Source organism: Acipenser ruthenus, chromosome 7, assembly GCF_902713425.1.
Source record: "Acipenser ruthenus chromosome 7, fAciRut3.2 maternal haplotype, whole genome shotgun sequence".
Taxonomy (NCBI): domain Eukaryota; kingdom Metazoa; phylum Chordata; class Actinopteri; order Acipenseriformes; family Acipenseridae; genus Acipenser; species Acipenser ruthenus.
The window spans coordinates 48100245-48123857 of NC_081195.1; the positions used below are offsets into that span (position 1 = coordinate 48100245).

At 37.6% G+C, this 23613-nt stretch overlaps 1 protein-coding gene across 4 annotated transcripts in view; it reads right to left on the bottom strand.

Moving 5' to 3' along the window:
* tbc1d22a (TBC1 domain family, member 22a) overlaps window positions 1-23613 on the bottom strand; it is a 175825-nt gene that overhangs the window by 48762 nt on the left and 103450 nt on the right. For 3 of the 4 annotated variants that reach the window (XM_034024634.3, XM_034024635.3, XM_059027176.1), the window contains one exon: window positions 14193-14320. In XM_034024634.3, the coding sequence (XP_033880525.1) occupies window positions 14193-14320 (128 nt within the window). Of the gene's footprint in view, window positions 1-14192; window positions 14321-16897; window positions 17047-23613 lie in introns of those variants that run through there. The other variant, XM_059027177.1, reaches the window with a different exon arrangement.

Sequence of the window (23613 nt, forward strand, 5' to 3'; positions counted from 1 at the left end):
CAATCACCAATAAGAAGGAATTGTAAAAGGTATTAATTTAACTTGTGTTAATAAATGTGTTAACCCACTTTCATAACAATTGAATGACTGGTTCTCTACTGTATATCTAAAAATGTAAGTGTGACACATGAACTGTGACCGTGCTGGTAATATTTGATGTATTTTGCATGCTTACAGAAGGAACATGCGTTACCTTTTTGGAAATACCGAGATTTTGCTGGTTAAGGTTTTATCTTTGGAGACTGAACATTTAATATGTGTGCTATATTAAATATTGAGAGAAACAAATCATCACAATGGAATGTCTGTGAATGTTAGATTATTATCATAACCCTGGTTCCCTGAAATGGAAATGTAACCATTACCATATGGGTATTTACCTCCTAAAGACCAGAATCCTAAATATTGTATACAAAAGCTGCTCACCGAACCTGTGATGCAGTTATGGCCCGCCCCCGAGGTCACTAAAGGACTGCGGTCACAGATCTCAGCGTCATTTATCCTTCAACCCTGCTGCACGCATGGATTCAATTACCTTGAAGTTTAATAGTTACACTTCTATTTTAGGGACCAGGGTTATGATAATAACCTAGCGTTCCCTTTTAAGTACCAAATGTAACCATTACCGAATGTACCAAAGGCATCGCAATGGCAAGACTGCAGACAACTGGAATGCTACAAGGTTAAGCTGAAGGCTGCCCTGTGTGTACCATTCGGAACCCCAGTAACAAGTAGCTGGGATGAAAAAATTGAGGGGAGTTTTACCTCTATGCCTGTGTTGTAAGGGTCGACTGAGAAGCCGCCCTTAACACTCCAGTTCCAAAACCAGGGTTTTGAGGATCCACAACAATAAGTCTGTAGAACCTAGTTAAGGTATGGGCAGTAGCCCACATCGCTGCATTGCAGATGTCCTTGACAGATGCCCCTGGAATAAAGCCCACAAAGCTGTCATGCCCCTGGTGGAATGGGCAGTTTTTCTGGAAGGGGCAAGTTGGCCAGCTCATAGGCAGTCCTGACCATGTCTGCTATCCACTTGGACAGCCGTTGCTTAGACAGGGCTTGACCATGGGACTTTGCCCCATAGAAGTCAACATAGTACGATAGGGCCCAAACTGGGCAGAGCTTATGGAGCTGTCGCTCCCTGTCAGACTGAAATGGAGGTGGATGGAAAGCCTTTAATTCCACAGACTGGTTGACATGGAAAGCTGAGATAGGCTTTAGCAAAAAGGCAGGATTGGTATGGAGCTTAACCTTTGTCCTAGCCTATGTAAAAATTAAGCAGGCTTTTGGAATAGAAAATGCCTGCATCTCACACCCGCTTTGTAGAGGTGACAGTGAGCAAGAATGCTGCTTTGAATTATACAAATTTAAGCTCAGCTGACTGCAGGGGCTCAAATGGAGGCTTCATGAGTGCATTAACCCTTTGTGGTCCTATGTCGGACCTGGTCCGACATCGCAATTTTCCCTTTCCGGTCCAATGTTGGACCCTGTCCGGCATCATCAAAAAGACGCAAAAAACAGGTCTCGTCGTTTTTTCTCCGGAAAAAGCTGAGAAAAACCATTCAATGGCCGAGTGAGACTGATAGGAGCCGAGAGAAGCCGAAAAAAGGGCGTATCTCATGAATACTGATAGACCCGACACCACATAGATAACACGGACATAAACAAACAAAATAGCTGCTTCTGCATCCAGCGTTCAAAGAATATCACAGACATTTGCAGAGCTTTTTTTAGATGTTATAGTAATAAAATAACGACTTGGATCGCATTATTGAGGAGTTTGGTGATAAAATGAGTGATCAAGAGATGATTTATCGGTATGTACTATTATTAAGAGTTATTTGAAAAATATAGCGAACGAGGGGTGGGGCGGTGCTGGAGATGCAGTACTGAGTGTCCTGTTGATATGCAGTGCCTTTTAAACCTGTTTTACTGTGAAAAAAAATACTTTTAAAACAGCGTGTCTAAAATAAACTACGCGTGTCAAAATAAATTGGACCTGGCGCGCCCGAGACGCGTTGAATAAATGGACCGCTAAGGGTTAAGCACCACATTTAGACTCCAGCAAGGAACAATGTCCTATATAGGCGCTCAAAGCCACCAAGCCCTTTTCAAAAACTGACCCACCACGGAGTCAGCTCCTGGGGAGACCGAGCCAATCTTAACATGGCAAGACCGCCCTGGTGGTTGATGTAAGCCACCACTGTTGTGTTGTATGTACGGACAAGCACATGTCTCCCTCGAACCTCCTGAAAAAAAATCTGCAAGGCCAGGTAAACTGCCTGCAGCTCTAAAACATTGATGTGTAGACCCTGCCAAGAGGGGTTCCATACACCTTGCACACCCCGGACATTCCACACAGCACCCCAGTCCAGGCTGGACGCGTCCGTGGTGACGACTTCCCTTCTGGCGACACTGCTCAGTGCTATGCCTAGGCATGGATGGGCCAGCTGTTTCCTCCAAGAGAGTGCCTTTAGACAGTGGTGGGACACCGTTAATAGGCGGTCATGGTTCAACATGGGCTGAAAAACCCTGCTGTTGAACCCAGCCTGCAGAGGGCGCATGCACAGGAGACCCAGTGGAAGGGTCTGGGAAGCTGCTGCCATCAAGCCCAGGAGTTTCTGTAAAGTCACTACTGTGAGCGCTCTGTTAAGCTGAAAGAGCTCCAAACAGGTGGCTATTCTGTCCAGAGTGGCCAGCATGGACCAGGAGTCCAAGCACACTCCTAGATAGAAGGCTGTTTGGGAAGGTGTGAGCTGGCTTCTACCTATAGCCTGTCGTGTTGAGCTTAGACACACGGAGCAGGTTCTTGTTAACCAGGTGCAGCTTATCCAGCTGTTGTGGTGAGGGCCTACCTATGGTTCTCAGAAGGGACCGCTTCAAATGTAACTGGTAGGCTACCAGGATGCTGTTGTAATTCCCTAGCTGTGCGGCGAACGCACTGGCTGAATAGGCTCTCTTGAGGATCACCGCAGAGACCCAGCATTGCTTGTTATAGCACGCAGCGTCCTTAGATAGGAGCGCTAAATTAGGTGCCTGGACCATGGCGGCAATAGAAGCCTTAACCTTAACCAATGGACCAGGCCCAGCTTCTCCGCATCATGCACCCTTAAATAGGGTGTCCATCGACCGGGAAACAACAGGAGCTGCTGCCGAATGGTCCCAGGAAGACTATTTAAAAAAGAAGATCTGGGTGAACTAGGGGGGATATGGGAGAGGCGGTAGGCTCATTGTCCAAAATCAACTGCCTTGTTTCTCCTGCTGTAGGCCAGGGCACTTGCAAAATTGCTTGATTAGCGGTATAATCTCTGCCGATAGGGAGAGCTTAACCTCAAGGGACGTGCTGTCGGACTCCACATAATCAGACGGGAAAGCCAACTCCTGTTCGCCCACCTCCTCAGAGGGGCCCAAGGTGACAGGCAGGACAGGTGGCACCGAATGTTCCTGCAGTAATTCAGCAAGAACAGTTCCTTGGTGGGAAACAGCTTCCCAAAGCTTTTCCATCTGCTCAGTCTGCCTATCGCCTGGAAAGGAAAGGCAGAGCTCGAGGATGAGGAGGAAGACTGTGAGGACAGTTTCCTTCCTGGGCTACTTTCCCCGGTGTGTCATCCACTCTCCATTGGCACAGAGCCTTGGGGTGAGGACACAACCATGTCTCTAAGAGAGGCTGCACAGGAGTAAAGGACGCATAGCACTCCTTTAGAGCTGCGGAATAGCCATTTCTCAAGCACACACTTGGAAAAAGGGGCACAAAACTCTCAGAAGCTGCGATTAACCACTGCCTCCTTGGTGTGCTCTGGCCCCAGGCAGTAAGAGCATGTGCCGTGTTTGTCCTCAATCAGTAGACTGGCCTTGCATGTCTCACAGGGATAGAAACCGGGCACGATGCAAGGAGCAAGCAATGCAGTGTGCTGATACAGTTGTAGAGGTGCTGCCTCAATCTGTTTATAGATATGGACCGGGCGGGTCAAGACCTGAGCAGGGCCAGTTTGGTACAGGATCAGTGACTTCAGCACCGGTCAGTAGCATGCTGGAACCGGGTCGGTACCTAGTACTTAATTCCATGGCCAGAGGACATTCAAGTTCTCTGTACAATGTAACTGAAGTACAGTTAACTGCTTGGTAATTTCATGCTCTACCTAATATGGATTATTTAAATTCTGGACTGCCAGAAGCTTTTGCGATTTGGTTATTTGCTAGAAGGAAAAGAGTAGGTCCCATACAGGTCTTGAATCTTCCTCTAGGGAAAGCACTGTATAATCGCAGTTGTTAGCAATGCCTCCAGCAGTAATAGCATTCATCAGCGATCTTCACCATGGCCCTGCTACTTGACTTCAATCAGCAGTAAAGCTTTTTTATTCTGTTATCACATCAGTGCTGGGGTATAAATGCCAAGGATTCAATAGTCCTGCTAAGGAAATGCAATCGCACCATTGGAATATCAATGAGCCTCGCCTTGTCCCCTGTGAGTTTTTTTTTTTTAAAAGGCATTCATTTTTCTGCCCTTTAGTCTTACAGATGCATGCACTAGCGTCTAGGCCCTCCTTCTCAGACAAAGATTAAATACCTATTTAAGGCATTGGAGTAGGCAGGTATATGAAAGACAGTGATTTTCTATCATCCCAAGGAACAGCTAGCTACCTTTACCTCAGAAGCCAAGCAGTGTAAGTGTATGAAGTAGCTGTGTGTCAGAGATATAGTAAACACTATAAGACGATCATAGGTGTAAATCCTGATGGGAATAAACTGGCAACACTATAAACATCTTGCAAGACTTCCTTTCTGAAGCCATAAAAGGTCCCCTTGCAGTAGTGTCACCTCCCTATACCGGTACATTGCGATATTAATCAGGCAATACAATAACCGGTATCTGAACAACAATACCGGTATTTTTGGTTAAAATGACTTAGGGAAAAGTCTACTGGAAAATGTCGGCTATTATCTCGCGAGAAAATCACATCCCGCGAGACCTCGTAATGCGAGCAGTGCTAACACAAAAGAAAATATGGCAGAAGCACACAGTAAGCAAAGTCACAATGTGTGGAATCATTTCCCAATACAAAATCTAAAAGGGGGGCTGTATAGCATCAAACATTGTGGCATGTTGATTATGCAAGGCTGAAGTAACATATGCTGGCAGTACAACCAACCTTACTTACAGTGGTGCAGTCCTACATCTTAAATTACCAGAATGCAAATTAAAAGATTTTTAAATTAGATTTTTCCCAAAACAAATTATACTAATTCACGTTTTATTTGTACATTGAACTTGAGGTAACATTTGATAGGTAATGCATGTGCCTCACATGTGACTTTTAGGCTATTCCCACTTGATCAGTGCTGCCACATTGGCGGTTTTCCAGCTAAATTTGGCTTAGTAACATTACTTACCAGTATTCTTATATTTTAAATACGTGTGTAGCACTTATTTATGCTTTTGTAATATATATTAAATCTTAAAAGCAAGGTCAGTCGTTTATTCCGCATATAAAGCAGCTTTAAACCCGTGTTTATGGCCAGTCAGAGGATGCACTTTTGAATAACATGTTTAATATAAAATGAAAATAAAGATATTATTTATAATAACAAATTAAAAATGACATTTAAAATCAATGTTTTTAGAGAATTTTAAATAGCTTTCAAACAAGCACTATTTTTTCATTTTTATTTTTTTTTTTAAATTGGGAGCACATGCACGTACTTCAGAGGAGCCAACAAAAATTAGTTACTGGGCATTTCATATGAGAGTTTGATTTGTCATATTACATTATAATACTTTAAATAGCATATAAATTACAAAAAGCACAGTTTATATATGTAGATTTATTTTGGCAGCAAAAAATCAACATCAGCATCATTCAGCATTGAATTCCAATATGTATCGCAACACATATTGTAATATTGGCTTCAGTATTTCAATATATTGCAATACAGATCCTCAGTCCCAATACCCACGCCTATTAATTAGCCATGAGGTTTTCTGAATAGTCTGCATTCACCCACAGAAGCATATGTGTGCAAACAACTTTTCTGCCTTACAAAAAAAGTATTGTGTACTGCTTAGTCCTGTAGTAAATGTGAGATAGTGTTTACTATGCATTTGAAAGGTTACTATTATATACAATTCTTTTTTTTATTAAATTTTATAAACCAGTGTATTTTTTTTTTCTTGACAAGGCCCAGCCCAGTTCAGTTCACTGCAGGTACACTGGCAGGCTTTTTACTGACCTCATTCCAAACTTAATCAATAACAGTAATGTCATGAAAAAGGAGAAAGCCTTTTGCATTTATGCTGTCACCTTTGAATGCTTTTTATTTTCTGTTGTAGATTGTAAAACATTAAAACAAGATAGGCTGACATTCAGGACTGTTACTCTGTCCTATAAACAAACCATTAACAAACATTTACATTTTAACCAATTGAAGGGTTTCCTTTTGCAAAGTAATTGCTGTAATCAAATAAAGTACTGGTAGTTCAGAGTAACACATAAATAAATAAATAAATATACCGGTATCAGTTCCTTCCAGCTATCATCTAACTTCGTTCAAGTTCCTTTATTCCAGCTGTGTCGATCTTTGTAGAATGTGAATGGTACTTCACCTTCATTCTTTGTCATGGATTTTTTACCCCAACTTATTCCATTAGCCATTACCTGTAGTTAAATGCTAAAGAGCCTTGTAAATTCCTGCTATCAAAAGGTATTTAATCCCTATAAACTCAGGGACAGGCAAGAAACCTGAAGGATGAAATTAATTAATGAATTACACCAAAGGGAAAGAGATGCCAGAGAAAAGTAAGGTAGGTGATAATGAGGGTTGCTGATTCTTTATCTTTGAATAAGACCAGTTTGCATTCTTCCTTCTTTTGACATTCTGTTAATAGCTTTTCAGGATCAGAACAGTTTTGTTCACAAATGCGGTCGATGCTGTCTACAAGGTGGTCTTTTTAATGTCAGTACTCTCCTCCACCTGAATATACATGTCCCCTGAAATTTTATAACACATCACCTATTCTGCATAATTTACACTAAGCCAGGGGTGTCAAACATACAGCCCCCAGAGCGATGTCATCCGGCCCATGAAATATTGCAGATTTTTTATTTAACACTCACCAAAAGATTAAGGCAAAGAATATTAGTGATATTGTCAATAATATTATCAACATCTGGCTCAAAATGCCTGGGCTGAGGATATCTTGAGTATCGAGTAAGGCGTGTGTCAGTTAGTTGAGAATTACATTTTTAGATATTCATGACAGAGAAAGCTTGCCGCTTCTCAGGACACAGTATTTTCATCAGCTTTTAGCAGCACTTCTTCAAAAACTCCATCAGAAAATGGTTTGGAAGAAACATCTATTACACATAGCTTGCCTTAACAGCAGCATTGCTTAAAAAACAAGCATTAGTAAACATCGATTGCTGCTTTTTCAATGTGCTAATTCAGAGTATTTATCCTCACATATTCTTCCTGTTTATTTATCAGATATCTTGCCGTGGTTTGCTTCATAGTGTCTTTTAGTGTTGTTTTACTTCACAACAGCCACATGTTGCTTACAAATTAAGCATGTTGGCTTTCCATTCATGTCCACAAAGGAATACGAAATTCCCCATTTCTCTTGAACAATGGCACTCTTGGTCCACCTTCACACTTATCACTACAGAACTTACAAATCAGAACTAAAAACATTTTTCTGGTATTACTGGTGTCGTAACTGACACCAACTGACACACTGCCATCTCACCCACGTGGTCGTCGATTGACAGCAATCACAGCAACATGACAATTTGTCTTGCTCATGAGCAGGAACTACATTCCCTTAAATATGTGCTATTTAAGGGAATGTAAATATGCTATGTATGATGATTTTTGTTAAATACAATAATTTTTAGGTTTTGGGTTCGTCTTTGTATTTTTAGAACTGTTACTCGACCCACGGCAAGCGCCAGGGTATCGAATCAGGCCCGCCAAACAAAACAAGTTTGACACCCCTGCACCAAACAAAAAAGCATGTCACTGCCAGCTCAAAATTAGAGCTGCACAGTGAGATATACAGTACATACAGATATGGGTGCCTCAGTCATTGGTGCTGAATGGGGGATAATCTATCCATGATGTCTGTGTGCCTGCTGTTTTCATAAACCTGGACTGGCTGGAACTCAAGGCCAGTAAGCTAGAAAGCTGGGGGGTGGGGGGGGGGGGGGGGGAGGGGGGGGGGGGTAGGATTCTGACTACATTTACACAGTATTGTCAAATTCTTGAATTTTATTTTAAACCATTAAACACGCTTACAATTGGCCTCTTGAAATTAAACTCTAAGAATCAACCAACATGTGTCTCAGTTGTTTGCAATAACAGAACAAGAGAGACACATATCACACAAGGGGTAATACATAGGGTATACAAATGGGACTCAGTAATGTCATTAAAATTTAGTTACACTGAAGATAAGACAAGACTTTTGGGAGATTAGGGTTCCTGGACAAGATCTCCCAGAAGCATTTGCAGGAAACAAGCAACCACTGTGCAACCAGCGACCTTAAACTTAAATATAAACAAGAAATCAAAAATGGTTGGAAAATCTACTGTATGGACACAGGTTGATAAGATAATGCCAGGAGGGGTAAAAGTAGCGTCTTACAAAATGCATGTGCTAAATAGAAAACTGGCTTTCATAAAGGTTTATTTCTATTTGGTTGCTTTTCATCTGTCACTAATTTGTATTTGCTAAAACATAAGGTATAGGTGTAATTTAATTTTATAGCATTTTCATTTGGCTTTATTTATGTACAATTGTAAGGAAAATTACTTCACACCCCTTTAGCATGGTAGACTTCAATTGAGCGGCTTTTACTAACTTGCATAATAAGTGCCTCCTTTTAAATTATGCGGTACCAACTTACTCCAAACACATGGAGCAGAATTAACGGTCCTTTAAATGAGAAATGTAAAAAAAAACACATTAAACCTCATGCGTGTCCCAGAAGATGTCAGACAATGGTCTACAGAAGTGGTGATGGAGCAGCTTTAAATCACAGAAATACTAACTGGAAGTGAGTGGATTTTCATTTGTGGAGACAGGTGTCATGTTTTTTTCACAGCTAATCACAAAAGCCTGAAGACTACGGTTAAGTGGAAAAACTTTAGGCTAATGGCCAACTCACCAAAAATACAAACTTTGTAACCAACTTATAGAAATAGCTCAAAACAGTTTTGGGTCAAAACTGCTGCTTCAGGTTAACCAAGTCATCTTTAGGCCACACCCATACTTTGGTATTTTTTCAGTCATAAATCTTATTGCGAGCGTTAATAAAATTATATTAAACCACAGAAAGACAAAGTTGCTTGATCATGACTTGATCAGTTTCATAAAAAAAATATACCCTTCAACCTCCAAAAATATATGGTGTAGCAAGATGTACCAGGCTTTGAAACACATGCTATTGCTTTTTAATGGTCTAACATCAGCAAATAGCTCTAGATTGTAGTTTACTTTCTCTGACATAAGAAATAAAAGACATCTTCATTGGAAGTCCGGCTGTGACTGACTGTAAATTGATATTAAATGGAAGTTCTAGATAAAGGACAATACATATACAGTATACAAAATGATTATTGACTATAAGACAACTAGTCCATGTTTGTCCATCACTGTTAACTGTAAAATTAATTCTAATTTAAAATTAAATACACTGTTGACTATTTATATTTTATATGTAAACAAAATACTTTAACTTATTGAAATAGATTTTCAGATACAGAATTAATTAGTGGCTTATTTATTTATTTATTTTTACCATTAGCATGCTTAAATATTTTACTTGCCAGCAAAATCACTGTTTAATATAGTATATGGTATATATATTTTTTTATATTATGCCAAGATCCATCCACACTGCCATTGCTGAACAGAGGTTTCCTTAAAGTAATTGCAAGTCTGTAGAGCAACGGCTTGGGGGTTTGGGGGGTGTAATGTGATGAACCTTGGTTGGCAGGTTGCAGATGTGATAGACACTGCTGGAAGAAACATACAGCTCTGTGAAGTCAGTCCCTACATCAAAACATCAATATAAGATTCAGAGTAAACTGCCGATTTGTACTCCAAAGTTAAATCTGGTACTGTCAGTGTTTTAACACATTCACCACACGCTCACCTGCACCTCCCGTTATCTTTATAAAAACAATATTCTCGACTCTTACAGCTGTGTTCCACACAAAATATCTCCCAACAACCTGTCTGCCTCCCTACTGTATTATTCACCAGCCCACCTTTATTCATTAGGAAATTCTTCTGTCAAGATAATTGAATTCTTTACGAAAATCAGGACTTTATAATTGAATTAGTAAATCAGAACATTGAGGTTAACATCCTATAAACCAGTGTAATCCTTCTAATCTATCATTTCTCTGGTGTTTTTTCTTTACTTTGGAGAACAGGAAATCAATACACAGCATTAAGTAATATCCTCAGATTATCGACTTGTAGCCTGACTAACAAGTGTGCATGATAACATTGCTCATACAACAAAGAAAGCCCGTCAACCACTGTCAAAATCAATGGTGGGTTTAATGGCATTTGGGCTTATTTTAACCTATGTTAAAGTAAACAAAGGGATCTCTAGTTGGACAAGATAAACTTTTGAACGTAATAAAATTCCCTGCATGCCAGTCTAAAAATCAGTAAAACATGGGAGTTTTTTTCTTTTTCTGTTGCTATACTCTGGGGCTTAAGTTCAAATCTTGCTGTAGGCACTGGTGCAAGATATACTCAGATTGCAAGTAATCTGATGTTAAGTTCCTAATGGACATGATTCTACATTACATATATGTCTCAACAGCCGATAGCAGCTGGTATTCACTTTAGAAATCTGGAGTGAAAGTGTAAAACTGATGCTTCAAAGGGCAGCAGTGTGGAATAGTGGTTAGGGCTCTGGACTCTTGACCGGAGGGTCGTGGGTTCAATCCCAGATGGGGGACACTGCTGCTGTACCCTTGAGCAAGGTACTTTACCTAGATTGCTCCAGTAAAAACCCAACTGTATAAATGGGCAATTGTATGTAAAAAATAATGTGATATTTTGTAAGTCGCCCTGGATAAGGGCGTCTGCTAAGAAATAAATAATAATAATAATAATAATAATAATAATAATAATAATAATAATAATAATAATAATAATAATAATAATAATGTTGTGAAACATTACTTCTTTCCATTTATAGCTGACCTGAGAGCATCTGCAGTCTCCTCAATGGCAACTTAAAAACTTTGTTCAGTGTTTACCTCTGCAACAAACTAATGATTCAGATGAAAATGATTTAAAAATAGGGAGAAGCAGGAGACTTATGTGGACAGCACCATGTATTACTATGATCTACTGATAATTCTCATTACAAGTAAGTATTTGTAATAATCTTCATTTTTCTTTTTTGTTCTAGCTCAAGAGAAAGTGTCAACTAATAAAATCTGTTGCTTTTACTCTGACAACATTCATTTAAAATAATAATAATAATAATAATAATAATAATAATAATAATAATAATAATAATAATAATAATAATAAAAAAAACACTAAACCGTTACTAGTTGAAAATATATTAGGTACTGTGGCAATGTGACACGTGGTGTCCTGAGTGGGATCTACAGCGCCTCCAGGACTCAGGCCAGAGCGGGAACCGCAGTTATTTTTGAAAAACAAAAGGAAAAGAAATGGGGAGAAGAGGCTGGAGAGGAGCACAGGAGGGCAAAGGGAGAAAGGCGGAAGCAGGGCTGTGGTGTTTCGACTGTGGCCAAATTAGCCACACCACCATACCCTGCTCCGTCCACAGGATCCTTCAGGCAATGGCCCAAAGACTGGAATGAGGGGAGTGGTGCCCTGGCTGTGGGGCATGGGAGCTGTCAGCAGTTACGCTGACAGCCCTGCCAGTAGCAGCAGCCTGGCTACTGGCAGCATTGCCGCCTGTGAACCCCTTGAAGTCCCTGTTTTTGGATCGGGACTTTAAGCAAGACTTTGGGGATTTTAAGGGGGGAGGTGGCCGTTGAGGCCATGTGTGCTGCGCACAAGGGGGGGTATATGTGGCAATGTGCCCTGCCCTTGTGTGCGTTTCTGTGTTGTATGTTGCGTGTTGTGTGTAAATGTTGGTGTATAGAGATGGCTGCACGGGATATAAATGGGTGTGTGCAGCACGAGTATTTAAATTGTATATTTGTATTTAGGCACGGGATTGCACATCACTGCACGTGCATTTAAAGTATAGTATGTGAGCACGGGGTTGCACAGAATTAATTCACGTGCTGGGATTCAAGTGAATAACTAATTAGTAATTGAATCCCAGCACAACAGTATATATAGATGCACGTTTGACTCACTCGGGGTTGGGTGTTCGAGAGTGGAGAACGGGTGAGGAGAAGGAAGAAAGTAGTAAAGGAAAGGAAAGGAAAGGAAAGTAAATTAAACTAAAATAACCATTTATTTCACTCACCGTGTTTGTTTGTCTCCGTGCACCGTTTACTGTTTAGTCCGTTTTGTTTATATATTTATTTTGGCGTAAGTGCCGTGTCCTGTGTTTGTGTTTTGTTTTGTTAAAACCTTTTTATTTTGCTGTTCTGTTTATTTATTAAATGCTGAGCGAGACCATTCGCTCAGCTCCACCAAACTCCACCTCTCTCTTGTTGTTTTATTTCCTGACTCTGGTCTGACACCATCCACTCCAGCCGTCTTTGTGACAGGTACATTTTAAAGCAGCACATCAAACTTGAATAAATATCTTCCTGAAAGCTGTTTTGGGGTCTACCTTAAATCAATCAAGCCAGTGTTTAACTCAGAATTATGACAAGCTTAGTAGAATTCGGGTTCACATAAATTACAAGGTTTTGATAAATAAACAAACAAAAAAAAACAAACACACAAATTCACAACATGTTTACTATTCTGCTGGAAATGATTCCAGGATTCTCAAAATGTTCTGATCAAATCTGCAGTAAAACCTTACTGAAGAAACAAACTTCTCAACCCTAGAAATATTCAGTAAAAAAAAAAAACTAAAAAGGCTTCTGAAGGCTTTCACAATTACATTGTAAATTCATTTTGGGAACTGATTCTAAGATAAATGAATTGATCAGAATAATGGGTAACCAATGATCAAAAACTGAATGTGACATCAAATGATTGGCCAGTTGCACACTTCTCCATTTTAATGTTTTTAATACAATACGACAGTCATTAATTCACTTGCCACTTTTTGCAATGCATGATTCATAGCACAATTTTAATTGGATTGTGTTTTTGTTTAGGATATTATTTAGGATTTATGTTTGTTTTATTGCTTATTAAATAAAGTATGGTTGTCCATGCATGTCGGTATTATTTTCTTTCTGGCATACATGTACAAACAACAAATATGTGATGCCTGGGAAAATATTACATGCAAATAGCTATAGAGTTAGTTTTGTAAAGTACTACTGAAGATATTATACGTGTTTGAGGTTTGAGAGGAATGCTAAAATGAATATTAGCATTAAGTGTCCTTATTGTTGGTCTGTGGAGGATATGCATGCTGTAAAAGCTTACCAGGGAAGATACTAGTATTGAGAGCACAGTGCACTGACCGAAAATGTTCCTCCATAAATGGAAATAAAGTATTCTTTGTAGCTGCAGTCAAAATGACAAATTGAAGATGAAGTAGATCAATGTACATTGTTTATCCTCTTGGTGCCTAATTAAGTCATATTATGTCAGATATATGAATATAACAGTGTCAATGTTCCATTCAAACAGCAGATCAATAGGAATGCAGGTGCGTGGAATGCACTTGCTTAACTTTATTGATCTGCTTGATTCTAAGCAGCCCTTCCTGAATTACATTTATTTTATTATCAAATATAATGCAACACATAACATATAGAAATATTTTGTGGTGTTTGAAATGAGCTACTACTATTGCCTTAATATTTGCTTACAATAATGAACTAACATCCATGCCAGATATTGGTAATTTATCCCAAAATGAGATGGTGAAAATGCTATCGGACATGTTTTATTTTTAATTCATTTTTTTAAGCTCAGATTTTTACAAGATTTTATCCTTTAATAATATATTTTGAGAAAGACGAAACTAAAAACCAACAGTTGTTGAGATTTAGGGACAAAAGCAATAATCTGCTGATGTTTGAGTGCGGTTTCTGGGGCAGTTGCTTACCTGATACGTGTCCCAAAGCCTAATGGTGCACCTCAAAGGAAGTTCTCTCATCAACAGATTATTCATCCAGCGGAAGGCAAACTGCAGGTACTCCACCTCATACTGCTGTAAATACCTGTGGACGTGTTCTGGGAAGCAAAAATAAATAAATTAAAATAAAGAACAGGACATTTTAAAGCATTGTGATTTTTACAGCATTCATAATCATCTCGACAATGTTATAATTTGATAGCAAAGCACAAGATAGGTTAACTGTAGTAGGGCTTCAATCAATTCCTGGTAACAAAAAAAATAAATAAATAAAACTGTCTTTATGCACATGCTGCTTTGACATGAATACAAAGAAAATAAGACATGGGTGATTTTGTGAACAAAAGCAAAGAATTATTGGGGCTGTGTCATGCCTGCATCATTAATACAGCGTACATACAGCGTAATACTTTACTAAGATTAAAAAGACAAACAATGCTACTTTGATGAACAACTTAAACAAGATAATACTTTAACTAAACTGGTCATATTGTGTGCATTTCAAAACAACAACTACGAACGTTGGAACCATTTAAACATTGATTGAGTTTATTTACAAGTTTGAAGTAACTAACATTACAACTCGATTATAAAAGCAATTGAAACTCAACCTGTTGAAACATAGCTAAGTCTTCATTCCAACCAACACAACACACACTGCTTAACACCGTTACGGCACGTAACCTGCTATGAATTCTGTGTGCACATAACCATGTTTATAATTCTGGTACTATGATTTCTAACTTTTATATTCTTCTTACTTTTGTGAGCCTTAATAAACTTCATCATTTTTATGTGTTGAGTTTCTTTTTGCCTGTTATGAGTACTATATATTTGAACTTTTGATGTTAGTTTATTGGTTATTCTCTTTTGATCTTGAAACTGGAAAGCATATTTTTATAACTTGGCTTCATATTTCTTTTCTATTTTGTGCATAGTTCTTTTGATATATTTGCAAAAATCTAATACTAGAATTGTAGATATAAAATTCATAAGAAATATGACATTTGAAGGACTAAAACACTAGTTTTATATTTAAATATTAATCTCATAATGGAGACGTTGTCCTGTATATTAAGAAATTAATATTAACTCCTGTGTGTATACTACCAACATAGTGGGGGGTGGGGGGGTGGTCTAGGATATAGATGTATTAATGTTAAATATTATATCTTTATAAATATGCACTACAATATGTAATGAGACACAACAGCATCTAGATTAATTACAATCCTTTTCAAAAGCTGATTGCAGAACAAAACAGAATTCAATAGCGGCTCATTAATGAAACATTTTTATCAGATATGGGCGAGTTGGCTCCGATTCAGATCACAGCCCAATTAAACCTCACTCTGACGAATTTAATCAGAACATATTTGCATTAGGCAGTTAGCCTTGATTTTTTAAGTGCAAAACTGAGAGGAAACCACTTCTCAAAGATGTTATAGTAATATATGGACAATTCAAAAAAATAAATACATTACCATTGTAATGCCAGATTACATATTTTTGCCCAGAAACACATATATTCTAATAATGTCATGTAATTAATTCATTTTTTAAATAAAACATATAAGGAAAATGGCTTAATATAGGTAACTGCACATACTCATTTTGTATCTTTAAAGACATCCTTTTTAAAAAAAGGAAATCTCTATGAATCTATGAATCTAAGAAAACCGATTACTCAACATTCTTATCAGCGATGATGATTATCACTAGTAGCCTTGCGGTTTTCATTAACACAGCAATTTCTAGCAACTGCAAAACTAAGCTTGATACATACAAGGTTAAGAGCATTGGGTGGCCCAGAAAAAGTCATAGGGCATCAGATGACAAGCAAGCTGTATTTGAAATAATGCTGAGCCATACACTTCTACTAAAAAATACGTTTCTTTTCATTTCAAGTTATCCTTTTGCTACAAGTGTTTTATGACATAGTACTTAACCTCATTAAAGCTTTGTCCTGGTCAGTTACACATTCTGGATATTAAAACAATGTGCTACTTCAGTTTTAATAGAACTGGATGTAGTTGGAAGCTAAGGGAATAGCAACTTTACATTAGAAAATAATATACCCGAGACGTTAAGGAGGATAGTGCCATTGTACTTTCTAAGATTGTCATTGTACTTTCTAATTTTAAGATAAAGGTAACTTGGGAATCCATAATTAGAAACCAGGATTTTCTATTTAAAAAGTTGCCAATATAATTACTGTTCAGGCTTACTAAAAGTGCCAGAATAGCAGATTGAGAGCTTCTGAGCAACATATTTATCAAGATTAGTTGTATAACAGAGAAGTAATATTTGCTATAAACGTACTTTTTGTTTTTTTTATAGCTTTTATAATTCATACAAAACCTTGTCATTCAGAATAAGCTGGAGTTAACTTCCCTATATGATAAGGATAACAATTAGTTCAAAGGGGCAAAACAAGCCAATGACCTGTTATTTTTATTACAAATATAGTAAGTATTGGAAAGTAATGTCGTCATAAGAGATAATACAACACTGAAGAATAAATGAAGACATGATTACTACTACGTCATTCTGCTGAACAGGAAACGTTGTGTGATAGGGGAGACCTGTGCTGGCTATCAAGCGCATGCATGATCCTGCAAGGGGGGGGGGGGGGGGGGCATGCGATCTGCCTGTCAATCATGGCAATGACACAGAGGTTGGGTGAGGGTGTGCCGCCTTTCTCTCTCTCCGAATGGTCGGGAGGCAGGTCTTTGGGGAGTCAATCAACCAATAAATGTGACGCTTTGCTGTTCCTTCGGTCTTGCCTTGTAGGAGAAATGACAGAGGGAGCTGGGTTGAAAATCTGGAGTAAACAAAACAGAGAAAGAATGCCAGTGTTTGGAATGAGAGAAAGAGACACGCAAGCACTGCTATAGACAGCCGCGACAGTACCATTTAAAAATCACGTCCTTGGCACTGGGACATTATCATAATTCAGCTGGGGGATCGTGTGAGTGTTAGTGAGGGAATAGCAAAGCATAACTGAAACCCGAGCCGCACCGGATAGCGGACGCTGCAAGAAGCAGCACCTTTTGTTTGTAGTTTTGTTACTGTGTTTTATTTTATTTTTTTCTTTCGCCTTCTATTTTGACTATTGTTTTCGGCACCTGCGTGTGCTCCGTCATTGGACTGATGAGGAACCTTACCATCGCTGGTATTGTTCCTCCACGGTGCAACAGTTCCACCTTGTGCCGTCAATAAAAATTGAACAACGGCAAGGTGATCTCAAACTAAACCTTTTGTGTCCCATGTGTCAGTGAACCCTACATCCTCCCACAGGTTGCAAGACTGAAGTAGTCTGTGTTTAAAACTTTCTTCAATAACACTCAAATATGAAAACAGTAAGACCATACCTGTCTGTTCTTACATGGAAAACATGTAAAATGTCTTATTTTAAGCAATTTACAAATCCTGACATTTGCTATTCTGCAACTGTAAAAAGTCGAACCGTCAACCTGTGATATAGAGCTACAGAGGGTATTCAGACACCATTCTTAGGCTGTAGTTTCTGCAATGCATTCCCCCTTGTCATTCAATTGCATAGGCATTTTACTACGCAATCATTTGGGAATACTGTCAGCAATACATAGGACAATAGTGACTATAATTTAGCAGAGCTAACAATGAGGTGGCTAGTTAATCTTACTAAGATTTTTTTAAGGGTCAATGCCTCCTGCGCTATTGGAGTATGCATAAACTATAACATCCCACATACCTGTTTAATGCACTGTTCCTACCACAATGGAGAACAATAATCAAAAAGAGTGTGGTACTAGAATAATGCTTGGTCTACACCTTCTTATTATTTTCAAACAGTAAGCACTTGGAAGCTAAACACAAAGAAGAGATGTCATTAGATGAATGCTGTCTGTGTAACTGCTGTAGAACAGTAGTGCCATCTCATAGACATTCTATAAATCCAATAACATATGTCTCTCACTGGCTAAATACAATTTAACCACCGAAGTATTAAATCATTCGCACTTCACAGGTGTTGAGTTTGTAATCTAGAATAAATTGCTTGAAAGGCTTTCAGCTCCTGCATGAAGACAACAGTTTATTCAATTAATCAAAAAAATGAACATAAATATAGGATAAACAAGCTTTCTCTTCGTGATCCGCCTACTGTGTATTAACAATGCCCTCCATAGTTTTGAATTGTGGGAGATGACAGTTCACTAGTGACATTTAGCCTTTGCACAGTCAGCAGCTGCAAAAGGCAGATAATGCAGCACACTTCTTATTGTAAGTAACGACAACATATTATTTTGAAAGCCTTTGCAGCACATACAATGCTCTATGAAAGCATCTACTGTATGTTCTCTGAGTAATAATAAAATATGAGGAATACAATGTCAGGTAAATAAATCATGCATGCATGCATACATACATTACATACATACATACATAATACTTGCCATGGCATGGAATGTGAACATGTTTTCAACAGAATTTCACAAATTGTAAAATAAAACGTCTCCAGGTATGACACTTCCGGGACACAATCCATTAGTGGCAAAAAATAAATAAATACCATTTCTCAACATTTAGCCTTCAAGCCTACTATTGCAACCCCTTGGTTTGAAAACTGCTGCAAAATAAAATAATTAGGATTCCTTCTAAAGACAGAAAAGTTCAAAAGAATGCTTCCAAATTAGAAAATACATTGGTTTGGTGCATTCAGCTTTCTTTTGAAGCCCAGATTAGAATGCAGGAACACTGTGCTATCCCCAATAAGTGAAGAGGAAATCTGATATAAAACCGTACTGACAAATCCAGTATTTAATCCTACAGTATTTAGACTTGACCAAGCATGTCCCCAGAACATGTCAGAAACTACGAATAAGCAGCATCCAATGTACTGATTAGGCTTGATGTCCATTTTAAATGGTTTAATGTTTTATTTATTATTATTATTATTATTATTATTATTATTATTATTATTATTATTATTAATAATAATAATAATAATAATAATAATAATAATACTTTTATTCTGAATATTCAAGATGCCACTGTACCTCACTGCCCTTTTTAACACTTCACAGCAATGATTATATCAGAGTTTATACAAAATAATTACCAGCCTCACCCCTCCACAAAACTCTTAGGTCTTTGACCTTTCCCAAATGAATGAGCCTGACTTCCAGTTTCAAAATGACATGCTGCAGATGACCTTTTCTGTAAGTGCAACATTGCCAAACATCTTTTTTTTCTTCATTTTGTCTAATTTTACAAAGCACTACAAACTGAATAGGCAGCTATATTAAATACTCAATGTTTTGCAATTTGATGCATGCGCTGAATCTGCACAAAACTATTCATAGAAATAAAGATGAAGCACTACTTTAAGTTTGAAGGAATTAACACAAGAAAAAAAAAAAAAAGATTTGACAGTTGCTAAGAGCTAGACTACAAAATGCTTTGTGTAAAATAGTGTTATTCCTTAAAATACAGCTCAATAGGACCTTTGCATTAACATAGTGAGTATTATTATATGCCGACACCAGAATCACAAATCCCAAGTGGCAGGTTTGCTATAGATAAACAGACATAGAACTACTTCCTCCACTTTAATTAGAGATCATGCAAAGGGTTTTACAAGTGCAATACAGATCAGTTAATTGGAACTGCAACAGAACAAACCAAGAATGCCAAAATCATGATGACAATCCCATGGAAAGTGATTAAGATATAATAGAAGGCAATACAGTATGATCCTATATGTACACTACAGCTTTGCAGAATTAACTGGATACAAAAATAATAGGCTTTAAAACTGATCTTCTCAAACTTCAAGAAACATCTTCTATACACTTTAAATAGAAGGAAAATGGGTTATGAGAACAGGCAGTACATAACATGATGAGTATATTAAAAGGTGAGTAGATTATGTAGGTCCATCATCACAAGACAAATAATTTCTCATACGTCACATATTTGTATATTTCAGCAAGTAGATTTTAGGGTAGAATACTGTCAGGTTATCTAGGGTATAATGTTTTTATTCATCTTGATTATGAAAATGGTAATCATGAGGCTAGCTCACATGTTACCAACACAATTATATAGCTTTTCATTTAATTGGTGTATTAATGCCAGTCTGTCACATTCTCAACATTCAAAGCAAACTACAGTAATTATAATATTAGAAGACACAAGTAATACTTGCTAATAAATAAATAAAATAATAATAATAACCAAAAAAAACCTCAATCATTTTAGACATAGCAAATGTCATGATTCTGCATCTACACCCCTAATGTTTGTGCCAGTCAGTGGTGTTTTTCAGTGGTTTAAAATGGATCAGGGAGCAGCATTGGAAAGTAATGATTATATGGTTAACAGTCCACATTAATCTTTTGAATGCATTAATTGAATAATTTAATAAACTTCAATTTCCATTGCGAAACCTCAACTTCATTTAAATATTTTGAAATATGCACATTCATGACAGAAAAGAATGAATCTAACTTGATCACAAGTAGATCGTAGACAAATTGATCAAGACTTTGCCAACACAGCAAACCATTATGTCAAACATTCTGACATTTTAATCATGCATATTTCCAAAAATCATTAAGGGTGATTCATTTGAGATGTTTAAAAGAAAATGATGCAACATGGTTGAAACACATCTGGCAGAGACATGTAACTAAACAAATGACAGATATATTTAGACAGAAATTAATTGCTCATGAGAGGAACGGTTTCACTTTCCATGTGTAATGCAAGGGAAAATTAGCATCGACTCTGATGTAGAGGAATGCTGAATCTGACAACAAAAACAACAAAGCACAAACAGCTAATTAGAACCCAACTTAACATATGTCAGATATGACTATGTATTATATTAGATGCAAAACCTAAAGTCAGTAACTTAAAATCACTGAGGCATTTCAAAATAACAGACGCATCTGTTGATGTTGATAAAGTCTTCTCGTTGACACTTTCATCTACACTTATCTTAATTGTTATTTAAATTTATAGACCAAGTATTGCATCACAAACGTGTGTCAGTGATGTTTTATAAATACAGGATTGACTCGCTTTAATTGCTGCCTTCATTCTTCTGGAAACACTTGACACAAGATCATGGTAGGATGTAGGTGGTACTGCCTTTAGGAGATTCTGTCATTACACATTTTGTTCAAACAGAACATATCACTCAAATGACACACGACTGCAGAACGGTATTGAGGGTGTGGAAATGATCCCTCCCGCAGAGTTCTGGGCTCATGCCAGCTATGGCAAATAATTAACACTTACTCTTTGGCACACAGGCAAGAACAAGAAATTACAGACTGCTTTTTTTTTTTTTTTTTTACCAAACCTCTCTTATCTCTGATAATGTCTTCTAGTTGGTTATTATTGCAATTATATGTCAATGAAGATATGAAATGTGCATGAACTGTTTTATTTGTAATTTTGAAGCATTGGTTTTGTATTCTTTCTAAAAGGGAAAATGTGTTCCCAAAAAAACAAAGTGTATCTGCTAGACACATAACTTCTTTTAAAAATAAGACAACTTCAAGCTGCTATACAGTAAATTGACATTGGCTGTCCACCACCACTATGTTCTGAATTTCTTAAAGTTGTGTTCTGAATTATGGTTAATTGGTTTTCTGTAAAAATATGTTTTTTCCACCAGACAGCTGGTATTCTTCACATATGCTTATTATTATTATTATTATTATTATTATTATTATTATTATTATTATTATTAATAATAATAATATCCCTGACAATACTAGCATAAGCTTCTGCTGTAGATACTTTTAGAACAGAACTCCCTTAGTTCAATCCAGTTCAGTGTTTCACCTGTAAGGATTTGCAAGTTTACTTAATAGAAAAGCATTTGCCGTAAATTCCAGAAAGAAATTAAAAACCTGTGCACGTACATACAGAGGCTCATGTACTTGCATGCAAAACATCATGTCACATATATATTCTTCACATCACCTTCTTTACTATAGAATTATTTCTGATGCGATATGTGCAAAGCTAGCAGTTGTAATTTAAATCATCCACTCCAGCTCCAAAATATCTTAGCATGATGATTCTAAAGCAGACGGACAGGTAATGTGCAAATGATTGCGTCGTTTTTAAAAGAAGCAAGCCTACAGTACATATCATCATACATGCAGTCACTGGGGATAAAGGTGGATTCAAGTTCTATAATCTTTTTTGTATTTTAAACAGTGTATTTACAATTCACATACTCCTACCCCATGTTCAGTGGGTAGTAATCACAGTAAAGATTAAGGATTACACTGTATAGCAGAAAATTATTGATGAGCAAGTTATTACATACATAACAGATGTCAGCATTCAGTTCTTGGCAGGGATCATTATTTTAAGAATGTAAGCTAATTCAAGTGAAAGACAGTCCCTTGCATAAACAAGTGTTCAACGAATCAGGCTTACATTTTCTAAGGCTTTTCCAGTTAGTTTGTCTGAAGGGTTTGATCAGGTAAATAGTGCAGGCTAGTAAATATCAAACTGGGGTAAATCAAAATTGGACAGCTACATGAAAGGATGCCAAAACATTGCAGAAATTACAGAAAAGGTTTGGAATAATAATAATAAACCTCTGCAATTACACCGACAACATAATGTAGAGCCACTTATTATCAGTCTCTAAAGCTCCTTTCACACTGGTATGCTCATGCGGGTGACAGTGACAGATGCAAGTAAATGCCCCGGAAGCAGCTTGTTACTGACGCTTCCATCCAAGCTTCTCTGGATTGAACCGTCGGCCCAAATGTTGATTACAGCAAATGTTTCTTCATCCCTGCTGCAATCTGGCTCATGGTGTGTCTCAAGCAACAAAAATACGGCTAAACAGAATAAACAGAAATGTTCCTTGCGGAAGTGAAACCTTCATGCAGGCATGGCTTTGTTATTTTATCAGCTTACTAACGGCCGTCATGCATTTTGTCTCGCTCAACCCAGGTCAAAGCATGTCGACCCACATCCTGAGGTGGGTCGCTGCTACCCGGGTATGACCCAGGTACGTGGTTTCACACTACGTGTGATTGTGACCCCGGGTAGCCAGAACCCAGCTAGGAGTGCCAGTGTGAAAGGGGCTTAAGAGATGATCAGATCTGGTGTCTATTCTGAGATGACTTAAAATAACTTGAAACAGGGAGATGCAGCTTTTATATATTACACAATATTGTGTGACCATTTTACAAACCAGAGTTCCTTTTCACCTGCATCCAGGCATAATGACGTTAGAGCCCTACAAATTATATATATATATATATATATATATATATATATATATATATATATATATATATATATATATATATATAATTATCACAATCATTGTATTGTAGCACCACAGCATACATTTTGACTACAA